The 12,274-nt window shown below is 42.6% G+C and overlaps 1 protein-coding gene across 1 annotated transcript in view; it reads left to right on the top strand.

Moving 5' to 3' along the window:
• The window catches only part of mcm6l (MCM6 minichromosome maintenance deficient 6, like), an 87,580-nt gene that overhangs the window by 55,824 nt on the left and 19,482 nt on the right, over positions 1-12,274 (top strand). The window contains exon 13 of the mRNA XM_070880029.1: positions 7,361-7,522. Within this exon, the coding sequence (XP_070736130.1) occupies positions 7,361-7,522 (162 nt within the window). The remainder of the gene's footprint in view (positions 1-7,360; positions 7,523-12,274) is intronic.

The raw sequence follows: 12,274 nt of genomic DNA, 5'->3' as shown, positions 1-12,274 counted from the left end.
CAAAAGTTTCCTGACTCATCAGCGACTGACACGATCCAGTGTCCACTTCCATATTCACTGGGACTCCGTTAATCTTGACTTCCAAAACCACTGGGGCCGAATCGTCGGTACAAGTATACAGTCCAAATGCCTCATCTTCTTCTGCCTGCTCCTCGCTGGATGGTGGATCATCTACCATCTCCTCAGCCACATGGTGAGTAAGGTTTCTTTTGCACATACGCTGAAGGTGGCCTTTTGGGTGGCAGGTATTGCACGTATATTCCACAAACCTGCACCGGTGAACCCCATGGCTTCCTCCGCAGCGTCAACATGCTGCTACTCGATTAGCCCCCTCGGCAGAATGAGGTTCTGAGGTCCGTGCTCTCTGCCCTGGGCAGAGCCACGTTCTGCAGTTTTTTCCATGACTGGCACTATCCTGTGGACAGTGCCTGCTGAGTTCGAGACTGTGGGGGATCATCTGCTTGGTGCTGCAAGTCGAGGTCATAAATGCCCGGCTGATGGTGATGGCTTGCTTCAGGGTAACTGCAGGTTCAGTGGATATGAAGGAGACCCTCATGGCCAATCCCCGCAAGAAAAACGTCTCAACGCCTCGTCGAGGTGTGTGCCAAAAATCACACGGCGCCGCGAGTCTCCTGATGTCCGCAGATATCCTGGCCCTCGGTCTGCAGTGGTGGTAGAATTTGTGCCTGGCCATGAGGATGCTCTCCTTCGGTTTCAGTTGGTCACGAATGAGTTCAATCAGCTCCTCATATGACTTGTCCTTGGCGCTCGTGGGTACCAGCAAATCCCTGACGAGACAGTAAACCTCATCGGCACAACTGGAGAGCAATATCGCCTTACGCTTCTCTCTGTGCGTTTGTGTCCTCCGTCAGGTAGTTTGCTATAAAGTAGTACTCTAGCCTTTCTGTAAAGGCCTCCCAATCTTTAACCACTGTAAAATCCTTTAGTGAGCCCAGAGTAGCCATGGTTGCGTGAAGCTAGTCAGTGTCCTTGTCACCAATGTGATGTATGTAGCACTCAAATCACTGACTCCACAGTCTGTAGTAACTGCTGTGACCTTGGTCCTTTATTGTGTAACTCCGGAGTGCCTCTCGGGTGTGGTGGGCAGCCTTTTATACTCTGTCTTGCAAGTACTTCCAGGTCTCCCACCACAGCGCCCTCTGTGGCGCACCATTGTAACCATACATTTAATGTACCTGGACAATACATAACAGTAAGTTGATGCAATATGTTTTAATGTGTTGGGAGCTGGCTGTATGTTTCACTTTGCAGTCTCAGCTTGCATCATGTCCCTGGTGACTGTGGCAACTTGATTTTTTTTGCGCAGATCAAGGCTCCAACCCCACAAAACTAAAGGACAGGTTAGGGCACGCCAAAATGAAAAAATCCAACTGGGAAACTTCGAACATTGTTTTTTGGCGTACTTCGGAGTCCCAAAAAAGCAGGCATAACTCTTCAAGTACGCCAAAAAAAAAGCTTTGAGCGGGGGGAAAATGAGCCCATAATATGGAAATCATATATTTTTAGTTTCATATTACAAAGATTGGTATTGGACTTGATGATTTTGAGCAGCTCTTGTACCTCGCATCTGAGAAAATAGATGTAACTGGTTCATTGCCAAGCTAGGTCAGTTCTGTGCATCAACCAATCGGCAGATGGCTGTAATGGTAAATATGGCCACTATAGGGCCAGAATCTTTCCAGCCCTGTCAAAATGGCCCTGATTGACTGACAGCGGGTCGGGATCCCACTCTGAACCCGCCTCCATGTGAGTTTATCAGCTGTCCAATCTGTGTTCGGATAGCATACCTGACAGCAAGCATCGGGACAGTAATTAACATTATTAAAAGGTACTTAAATGCCAATTAAGAGGCTTAAAATCAGGCACTTATAATTGTACCAACCTTTTGACCGCTTTGCTGTCCGTCTGGTTTCACGCCAGGTAATTGGAGTTGGGTTCTCGGTGACTCTCTATTGCTTTGGCTAGTTGACAGCTGTACTCTTTCCAATATCAGAAGCTGAAACCTTCAGGTTTTGGAAGAGATTTTGAGCTGTATGCACTTTGGAAGTGTTTGCAGTGAACTTTTATTCACTGTTGCCTCCTTGGAGCAACCTCTCTCTCCATTGACAGGGCACTTCTGTCATCTCAACCTCACCTGCTGTTGGAAAAAATCACACTTTGGTCTTCCAAGTCCCACCATGATCAGCCCCAACATCACTAAAGACACCAGCATCACTACCAACAACACCAACCTTCTCCGCAATCACCTGATGCTGCATAGGGCATCAGCACCCGACCACATTGCTGCCTGGGAAGCCAGTGATGGCCTCACCATGGCCACATTTACTTCACTTCACGCTGTGCACCCTGACTGCCACATGATGTGCCAGGTTGGCACCACCCCATACCAGTTCAATAAAGCATTCCTGCAATGCCCAAACCATTCCTTTCACACTCGCCATTGCAGGGTGTACCCTTATGTCTCCCCATTCATTGCAACTCACTAAGCCACTTCCAAAGGTGCCCACAAATCTGTCCAAGAATGCAAAGTCCTGAAAATAAAGATTTCAATATTTGACAACACCTCAACATAAACTTTACATGAACATTGGCTAAAGGATCCAAGTGCCTACCCTTGTGTGTTTAGTTATGATTGGACAACGATGAGGGTGAGCGTGAGGAGTGGCTAGTGAAATGGGAAACTGATAATGTAGATAGAGGGATGGGTGGAGGTGCAAGGTAACTTGGTGTGAGTAAGGATGTGCAGGGGTAGAGTAGGGAAGGCAGAGAGATGGGAATGTGATGAGAGGCACAGCAGGATGAGGTTGAGCGTGGCTTTGCAGTAATGTTTTGTGATCTACTGAGATCATCATTGAAAGGTTTGCAAAACTGCAGTCTGGTCCTTCTGATGACATCCCTGCTTGTGACCTCCAGTGCAATGTGCAAGCAGGCTGCGTTGGTCTCCTGGGGAGGCCTCTGCAGCCCATTGGAAGGGAAGAGAACCTCCGAGTGCTGTGACTCCCTCCATAAGCATATGGAGGTAGTCATGGGAGAGCCTGGATGCAGCTGTTCACCTTTGTGCATTGTTTGTGTTTGCAGCACATCAATGCTGTAGAACACTGACAGAACAACTGTCAAAATCAATTTGCACATGGTCCCTTCAAGGAAAGTGGCTGATGATGCTTCATCAAATGACATAATCAGACCAGTTTTCAGTTAATTGGCCGGGAAACCCGCAGGCTTGGCCCCAACCACAGAAGGTTGCAGTTAGAGGGCGGGCTGCAGCTAAAAGCACACCACCGATGCCACTTGCACCCGTTGGCAAAATTGCAGCCTTTGCATGCACTATCCTTTGGATTAGATGTTGAGGCCCAATTTGCCTGCTTTGATGGGCATTAGAGATTCTATAAAACTAGTCAAAGAAGAATGGAAAATTCTCCTGATGCCATGACCAATATTTTCTTCTTGACTTCTGTCGCCAAACATGGATTACTTGACCTTTCATCTCATCGGTCTTTAAGGATCTTGCTGTGCTCAAAATGGCTACTGCATTTATCCACATAACCACTGCAATTTAATTAATGTGATGTGAAGTAATTTGGGCTGTTTGATAATGAAGTGGATATAAATGCAAATTCTTTCTTTCAACAAATTCCTCATCAGAAGCTATAAGAAAGCTAATTAAATGTTAGTCAATTTCTGCTGAGCAGAAAATATTTCTCTTTTCTATTGTACCCATAACACATCATTATCATAAAGCTTGGAATAAAAACAATGTTAGCAGGCTGTAGATATTTCTGGAAAAAAAAAACTTGTTTTCTGTTTTAGGAGAGACTCTGATTTTGAGAGTTCAACAATTACTGCAGTTTTTCATTTTTCTTTTCTCCAAGTTCCAAAATCTGAGCTGGATTTGTGAGGGGATGATCCAGTGGAATACCAGGAATTAGTTCAGGACCTGAACCCACTGGGTTCCTGAGCCTGTACTCATATTCTTAGGCCGGAGATCCATGTCACTGCAAACATGGTGTGCCAAATAAGACGAGCTATGGCTACTGAGTGGATGTTTCATTGGCTCTGGTCGAGAATCTGCAATGTAGTTTCTACGCCCAGTGAAAGGAGACCTATCGGTCTCTTGGCCTTGCACAAATTTAAAAGCTTGGTTTGCGACTCTTCCTTCTCCCCCCTCAAACTTAATATCAAAAGCAATCCTATTGTAATCACAGTTTGCAAAATGTTCCCTAAACTGTCGGATTAACTAATTCTGGTTCATGCTGATCACTAAATCCAATATGGCCTGTTCCCTTGTCTGTTCTAAAATGTATTATTCTACTATACATTAAACTATTCTTGAATTAAAAATGTAATTTTAAATATTAATTGCAGATTAAAATTAAATGACTCTTGCAATTCACACTTTTTTCAGGGTGAGCCTCCCAATATTTCCTTCCTTTCTCTGTTTTGAATAATCCCCAGCTGATCTAGTTTTGTTTGGAAGCAGCGTTTGGAGGGTGAGTTGAAGTGGCTCATGATGATTCTCATCATTTGATTTTTATCTTTGTTATATCCACTGCACAGCACATCCATTTCACACCACTTGAGCTGGTGCCAATGATAGAGAATTTAAATGTTTGAGTAAAATTAATCAAATGGTCAAGGGTAAAAAAAAAAGAAATGTATAATGGGTGACTGAACTTTGACCTAGAAATAGGATTGTGCCTAAACTGCAGCATGATCCCGTTGCAGCACATTTTCACTTGCAAATCCCTCCATGGCCTCGCCCCTCCCTATCTCTGTAATCTCCTTCAGCCTCACAGCACCCCCCCTTCCTACCCTGAGATGCCTGCGCTCCTCAAATTCTTCCATCTTGAACATCTCCGATTATAACTGCTCAACCATTGGCGGCTGTGCCTTCAGCTGCCTAGGCCCTAAACTCGGGATTTCACTGCCTAAAACTCTCCGCCTCTCTATCTCTCTATCTCTCTCTCCTCTTTTAAGACTCTCTCTTTTAAAACCTACCTCCTTGACCCACTGCGTAATTTCTTATGTGGCTCAATGTCAATGTATTTGTTTTGTCTTGTAACACTCCTGTGAAGTGCCTTGGGATGTTTTACTACGTTAAAGGTGCTATATAAATACAAGTTGTTGCACACGCCTAATGAGACCTGTGGCAGGACCACGGGATATTGGTCTGCTGGCCTCATTTGTTTGTTAGTGGTGAGCTCTGGATGCCAGTCGCATCCCCAGAGGTAGCTCACTGGTCCTGGGAAGAGCGAAGATCAGTCGGCTGTCACGCTGAAAGCAGAGGCCGGGAGAGGGAAGGCTTTCTGGAGGGAGGCGAGTGTGGCCGACAGCGGACGGTGAATTTTACGAGAGCAGGGAGGAGCATTCCTGTACTCCGGCTTCACAATAAGGCAGGTAAATAAATGAAAACTTCTTTCCCTGGAGGCAGGCTCCAGCAGTCACTATAAGGATCCCTGGTTTTGGTGCCAAGTGCCAGAGAATACCAAGAGCAGCAAACCTAGTACATGCTGTGTGTATGTTTCTGACACATTTTGGGAAGGGGGCCTTAAATTGGCATCATGCCCCCTATTTGCATATGCAAAGGGTATAAAGCCTGTTGCAAGCTTGGATCCTGCACACCTGTACAGGAGCAATACCAATATGCCAGGCGACTCACTTCTGGCACAGCATGAGCTCACCGCCCACATTGGGTGCTTGGGTGTCTGTAAAACAGGTATGGCACCAATGGATTTCAAGGTGTGTTGTATTTTTCAGTGAAATTACATCTGCAATAATTTTTGAAATGTGTTCTAAATTGAACTCATGAATATTCTGGAAAGGGAAAAAGTGTTGCACAGATGATTCTGCCCCCTCCCCATCCACACACATGACACAATTGGCATGAGCCGTTTAGGAATTTTAAAGCAAACTGCAGTATTGAAAATTTTGGGATACATCCCAGGTCCTTGGTTGAGAATGGCTTTGATGAAGGTATGAGAAGAAAGATGGAGCAATGAAGCAAGTTGTTGCTTTTATAAAAAAAGACTGGCTTTTGTTAATGCACATTTTTTTGTGGGGGTGCAGGAGCGAATTGATACAAAACCAAATCAAATTTGTGTTTAGAAGAATTGATGTTGCTGTCACTCATTTTGTAAGTGTATGTGAAATATATCTTATACTCAGTACTCTACTCTTGATCATTCAGTCCAGTTTTAAACAACATAAATAATACAGAACAGTAGAAATTTAGTGCTAAAATTAAATCGAGTTTAAATTGTGATTTTTGAAGTAGACTGAGGAAATGCACTACAATGTTCTCATAATATCTACTTTAAGTATACGTAAGTTGCTTGAAATATCAAATGGGTTGCAAGCTGATAAAGCAATACTCTATTTGAAGAGTTCAACTAGCATATTGAATTGAAAGCAAAGCTTGGGTTAGAACCTTGGCATTGTTCCGTGCTTTTTTTATGATGTACACAAGTTTGTGTTCTGTGGGTATTTCATTTTTTTTTATGTTGTAGGTGTGCTCAATGTTCTGAATGTGATGTTGGCAATTGCAATGGCTTGTTGCTGATGTACTGAGATATTTGGCTTTGGTTGTTGAGAAATTCTATACCCAGTCTATATTAGTTATAACTTTGCAATGTTCCAGTCATGATGTGCAGAAGCTTGAGCAGTTCATATGCAGCTGCACTCAGTCAATTCACCCTAAATCCAATGTATTTTATCTATTGTGTATAATAAATACATGGCAGTGAGTATTCTTTGAATTTTTCTTCTGTCTAACTGTTGTAGACTACAAGGCTGTTTGGGGTTATGGCGAGGGAGGGAAGAAGTGTTTAGTCATGATGCTCCGGTGTGGGTCAGACTTGATGGACCAGCTGGTCTTTACCTGCACATCAATTTCATATGTTTGTAAATCTTGGTTGCTATTTGGAAATTAATGTAAGGAAAGCTGGAAGGCTATGCTAATTTTTGACCAAGTTCCTTGCTGTTTTTTTTTAATTGAGTTAGAAAAACTTGCTATCTTGGCTATGCCTTCCCCTCAAATGTGTTTACAAATAATTGGAACATTGTCAAAATCCAGTGAACCAGTGTGTTTTTCTCTGACTCTGTCCTTGATGGTTGTTTTCACGTTGGATCTGGGAAGAAACCAGAATTCCATTACTCATTGAGAATTCTGATCGTTTTTGCCAGTTGGGTTGAAGGAAGAATTGTGTGTAATACTACTGCACTGGCTATTTGAGGGACTAGATTCTAAAACGCATCTGGTCAATTTTTCTTTGAAATTACAGGTTCCAGTCGAATAAGTAAGTCTTGGATGTTTTGCCTTTTTCATATTTAATTTTGTTTTCAGATAACAAGAGAAGCTGAAGAGTTCATCGTTCAACAGTACAAGCTCCTAAGACAGCGTGATGGTTGTGGAATTGCCAAATCAGCTTGGCGCATTACTGTGCGTCAGCTGGAGAGCCTGATAAGATTATCAGAGGCCATGGCTCGGATACATTGCATGGATGAGGTAATGCAGGATATTGATATCTTTGCTCGGCATCTAGTAAATACGTGTGAACTCCACTAGTAATTTTCTTGGAAAGGGGGAAGAAAGCATAGGGTAGCCAGATGCAAGAGTGGTACTTTGTTGTATCCAGAAAAGGGACTGGAAGTGAATGCAAGCCATCTTTCGAATCTTCAACTTTTTCTCTTCCTTTTATATCCTCCATGGATTCATAATTCCCCTGAGGGCAGAGAAGCAACCAGTATTTCATCAATACTGGCTGTGTTGTGATGCATAAGAGGGATTGTTATTCCTGGCTTCAGCTCTGTCTCTTGATGACCCAGTAGAGTTTGGTAATGTATTGTGTGTGGATCAACAGGGACAACCGGTTTTACAGAAAGTTCCCTCTTGCGTGCACTAAATGTGAGCAATGTAAAATATTAACCCTATTAATTGGATAATTCATGTTCGGTTGAAGTAAAGTGTAACTGGAGAGAGAGGTCAAAATCGGCATCATAGGCGGTCCCTCATATCGTGGATGACTTGCTTCCATGCCAAAAAGGGATGAGTTCACAGGTGTTTCAATGAAGGACCTAATATTCCAGGTCCCGAACTACATATTGAAGGGTGGAAGATGCCTGTGCGTGGATTTTTTTTTTTAAACATGTGGTGGCCGTTGCCACTACTTGGGCTTGACAGAGCTAGGTCTTGGTCCAGTGGCAAGGATTAAACAAGACAACCAGAGACCAGCTCTGCTGCACGGACCTAGTATGCACACATATATTGCAGTATGGTCTAGCCCGTGCTGCCCCTGGGCCCTTGCCTCTTCTGGGCCCCGAACTCTCACCTCTCCTGGGCCCTGATCATGTTGCTCCACGGTCTTTCGTCACTCCTGCACCCCAACCTCTCCGCTCCCGCTGTACCTTCCCACGCTCCAATCAGCGACCTAGATCTTGGTGACGTCCAATCCGGTCGCCCTCTTCATAGTCGTCGCTCTCCAGCACACGCTGTATCTTGAAGTGATATGCTTTATGCTGCTCCTTTGAAGACCCCGACCTGCTGCTCTTCAAAGGAGCAGCGTGGAGCCTGATTCGGCGCAGCAGCCCCGACCTGCAAGGACCAGTTACAATATATAGTTTTTGAATGCCTTAAAAATATTCTGAAACACCATGACAAACATTCCTTCGTTAAATTATTTAGTATCCATATAACAAATGCATTGAAGGTAGCTCCACCAAAGCTGTTCAGTTCATATAAATCACTATTAATTTTATTGATTGAAACATTGGGAGGTCTGTGAATTAGTTGCTCTCGCCTCTTCCTGATTGCTCAATTTGTTCTCCTGTGAAGTGAGGCTCCATTCTAGAATTAATGTATAAAATTTATCCACTTGTGTTCCCATTTGATTCAGAGGTTTAATTCTACACTTGTATTTAAAGCCAAAGGGCTAGAATTTGCTGGATTAGGGCACCATCACGGCATGCCCAGTTAGACAGACTTGTATCTGCACCGTTCAGCTCAAAAATGTTTTGCCCTGTAAGTTGCTGGAAGTGTGAGCTGATAACTGTGCAGCAAGGGCAATGGGACGTCTGGGACCTTGGTGAATGACAGGACCAACTGTGTGTCTCCTTAACCAATGAGATTAAAGAATTGACAAATAAACAGTGCAAGGACTGAGGAGTATAAATTAGAGTGGGTGAATTTAATGTGAAATCGGGTACAGAAAGAGAGTAAAGAGAAGCAAGAAATATTGGATTAAGAGACAGGAAAAGTAAGAAAAATAGCAATGAAATTTGACATTTTTAAAATCTCCAACAATTCACTACTTGAAGGAATGAGATGCCACACTTTCAATTGTTCACTTTCTAGGCCAGAGAGATTGATTGGCAGTCATTAACAATTATCGTGTTATTAAAGGGGTGTTTATGCTTATAATTACAAGCTACTTTTTGTAATGGCCAATTAATGTGCAAATACAGCAAATTCATAAAACTCACCGGAGGTTAACTGCGGCATGCTGCTTTTGCGAAACTAATGGGGGATTGGCACAAATCATCCAGCAACTTGTGGCGATTTATAATTCACGGGGTATCTTCCTCACCAAGTTGTTAGCCATTTGCATATTAATAATTGCATCGTTTAATGCCATTTTTTTTTCAGCAAATTCCTGCGCATAGTTTATTTTTCTAAGTCACCTGGAGAAGTATGGTTAATTTGGTTTAATAGAATTTTCAAAAACCTTTGATACTGATGCATTTTGCTTCTCTCCCATTTTTAAATTGGCTGAAGTGCACTGTTCCCCAGCCCAGTCTTACCAAGTACTGTAAATGGGTGGGAAGAAATATGTATTAAAACTGTAGAACATTATACTAGTGCTCAGTGTCATGTACTGCAAACGTGTTGCATTGGTTTCCATGCTATATATAGAAATGTTTTGTCTTGATTGTTGGCAGAAAACTTTTTGAAAACCTAGAGGGTTTTCTCTGAATCTATGCAGCTTCCATGTGGAAAGTATTTTCTCCATGATGTTACACTACAAACATTCAATTAACTTCTGTACTTCAATTGGGGATCTCTTGTAAATATTCTACAAGGAAAGATTGTAGCAAGATTCCTTTAGGCAAGTGTTCAAACCTACTGGTGTAGGAATTAACAGCCAATGTTTGTGAAATTGTAGCATTTAAAATGTGGGGGGTTAGGCAAATTGCACATTGTTTCCTTATGAAAATAGTATTCAATGAAGGTATTCAAAAAATAATTTAATGTGATACAGAAGCAGTTTATACGCCAAAGGGGCAAGAGCTCTACTTGCCCCCCCCCAAAAAAAATATGGACAACTAAAGAGGTAAGAGACAACAAAAACTAAAGAAAAAAGCATACAAACAATAGCACTGATCCTGGCGAAATGGGAAAGATGCAAAGGGTGACAAAACAGATGGTAAAAGCAACAAAAAGGGAGGATGAAAAGAAACTTAAAAGGGATATCAAAATCAGCACATTTTTTACAATTGTATTCGGAACAAGAGGGTGGTCAGGAGTAATGTTGGCCCCTTGAAAAATGAACGGCGATATTGTCAATGATAAGGAAATGGTGGACATGCTGAATAATTACTTTGCATCAGTATTTACAGTAGACGAAGGGGATAGTGTGCCGGAAATCCCAAGGAAACTAATAATGAATCAGGGACAGGGACTCGCCAAAATTAACGTAAGCAAAATAATAGTAATGCAGAAAATAATGGCACTAAAGAACAACAAATCCCCAGGCCCAGATGGTTTCCATCCCAGGGTTTAAAGGAAATAGGTGAGCACATTGCAGATGCCTTAACTATAATTTTCAAAGTTCTTGATTTCAGGAACTGTTCCTTTTTTAGATTGGAAAATTGCACATGTCACTCTGCTATACAAGACTGGCAAGAGAGGGAAACCAGGGAATTATAGGCCAACTAACCTAACATCTGTTGTCAAGAAATTATTTGAGTCTATAATTAAGGATAGGGTGACTGAGCACCTTTTTAAATTTTCAGCTGATCAGAGAGAGCTAGCATGGATTTGTAAAAAGTAAATCCTGCCTGACGAACCTGTTTGAATTTTTTGGAGAGGTAATTAAGGTAGTGGACAGGGGAATGTCTCTGGATGCTGTTTATATGGACCTCCAGAAGGCATTTGATAAAGTCCCTCATAAAAGACTGTTAACTAAGGTTGAAGCCCATGGAAATTGGCTGAGCAGCAGAAGACAGAGAGTAGGAATAATGGACAGGTACTCTAATTGGCAGGATGTGACTAGTGGTGTCCCGCAGCGATTTGTGTTGGGGCCTCAACTATTCACGCATTTATTAATGACTCAGATGATGGGACAGAGAGCCACATATTGAAAATTTGCCGATGGCACAAACATAGGCAGCATTGTAGGCAGCGTAGATGAAAGCCTAAAATTACAAAGTGCTATTGATCGATTAAGTGATTGGACAAAACTGTGGGAAATGGATTTCAAAGGAAGCAATTGTGAGGTCATCTACTGTGGACTTAAAAAGGATACTTTCTAAATGGTGAAAAGCTTAAAAACAGTGGAGGTCTAAAAAGACTTGGGGTTCCATGTACATAGACCATTAGAATGTCATGAACAGGTGCAGAAAATAACCAAAAAGGCTAATGGAATTCTTGCCTTTTATTTCTAGAGAACTGGCTTACAAGGGTGTAGAGGTTACTCCTACAGCTATGGTTAGACCATACTTGGAGTACTGTTGAGCAGTTCTGGGCACCACACCTTGAAGGATATATTGGCCGTGGCAGCCAAGGTTTTACCAGAATGATACCTGGACTCCAGGGGTTAAATTATGAGGGGAGATTACACAAGCTAGGGTTGTATTCCCTGGTATTTAGATGGTTAACTGGTGATTTGATTGAAGTTTAAGGTATTAAGGGGAACAGATAGGGTATTTCTGCTGGTTGGGAGTCTAGGACCAGGGGGCAGAGTGTAAAAATTAGAGCCAGACCGTTCAGGAGTGAAATTGGGAAATATTTCTATGCACAAAGTTTAAAAATTCGGCAATCTTGCGCCTGTTTTTTTGGCGATATTTTGCTGTTTTTGGTGAAAAACGGGGCAGTGAGAAGTTCAGATGTTTTGCCACAGTGGTTTTAATTACCGCTGGGAAGAGGACTGCCGCCATGTAAGACTCGAAATAGTGCTTTCGCCAAAAATTTGGCTCAGCGTGGGTGGGGGAAAACGGCAGGGAAAAACCTGCGTTGCAGCAGTGGTAAGTATGAAGACCTGCA

The sequence above is a fragment of the Pristiophorus japonicus genome, chromosome 5 (genome assembly GCF_044704955.1).
Source record: "Pristiophorus japonicus isolate sPriJap1 chromosome 5, sPriJap1.hap1, whole genome shotgun sequence".
NCBI classification, from domain to species: Eukaryota; Metazoa; Chordata; class Chondrichthyes; family Pristiophoridae; genus Pristiophorus; species Pristiophorus japonicus.
The sequence above is the reverse complement of the archived record's forward strand: the minus strand, read 5'-3'. Positions and strand labels throughout refer to the sequence as shown.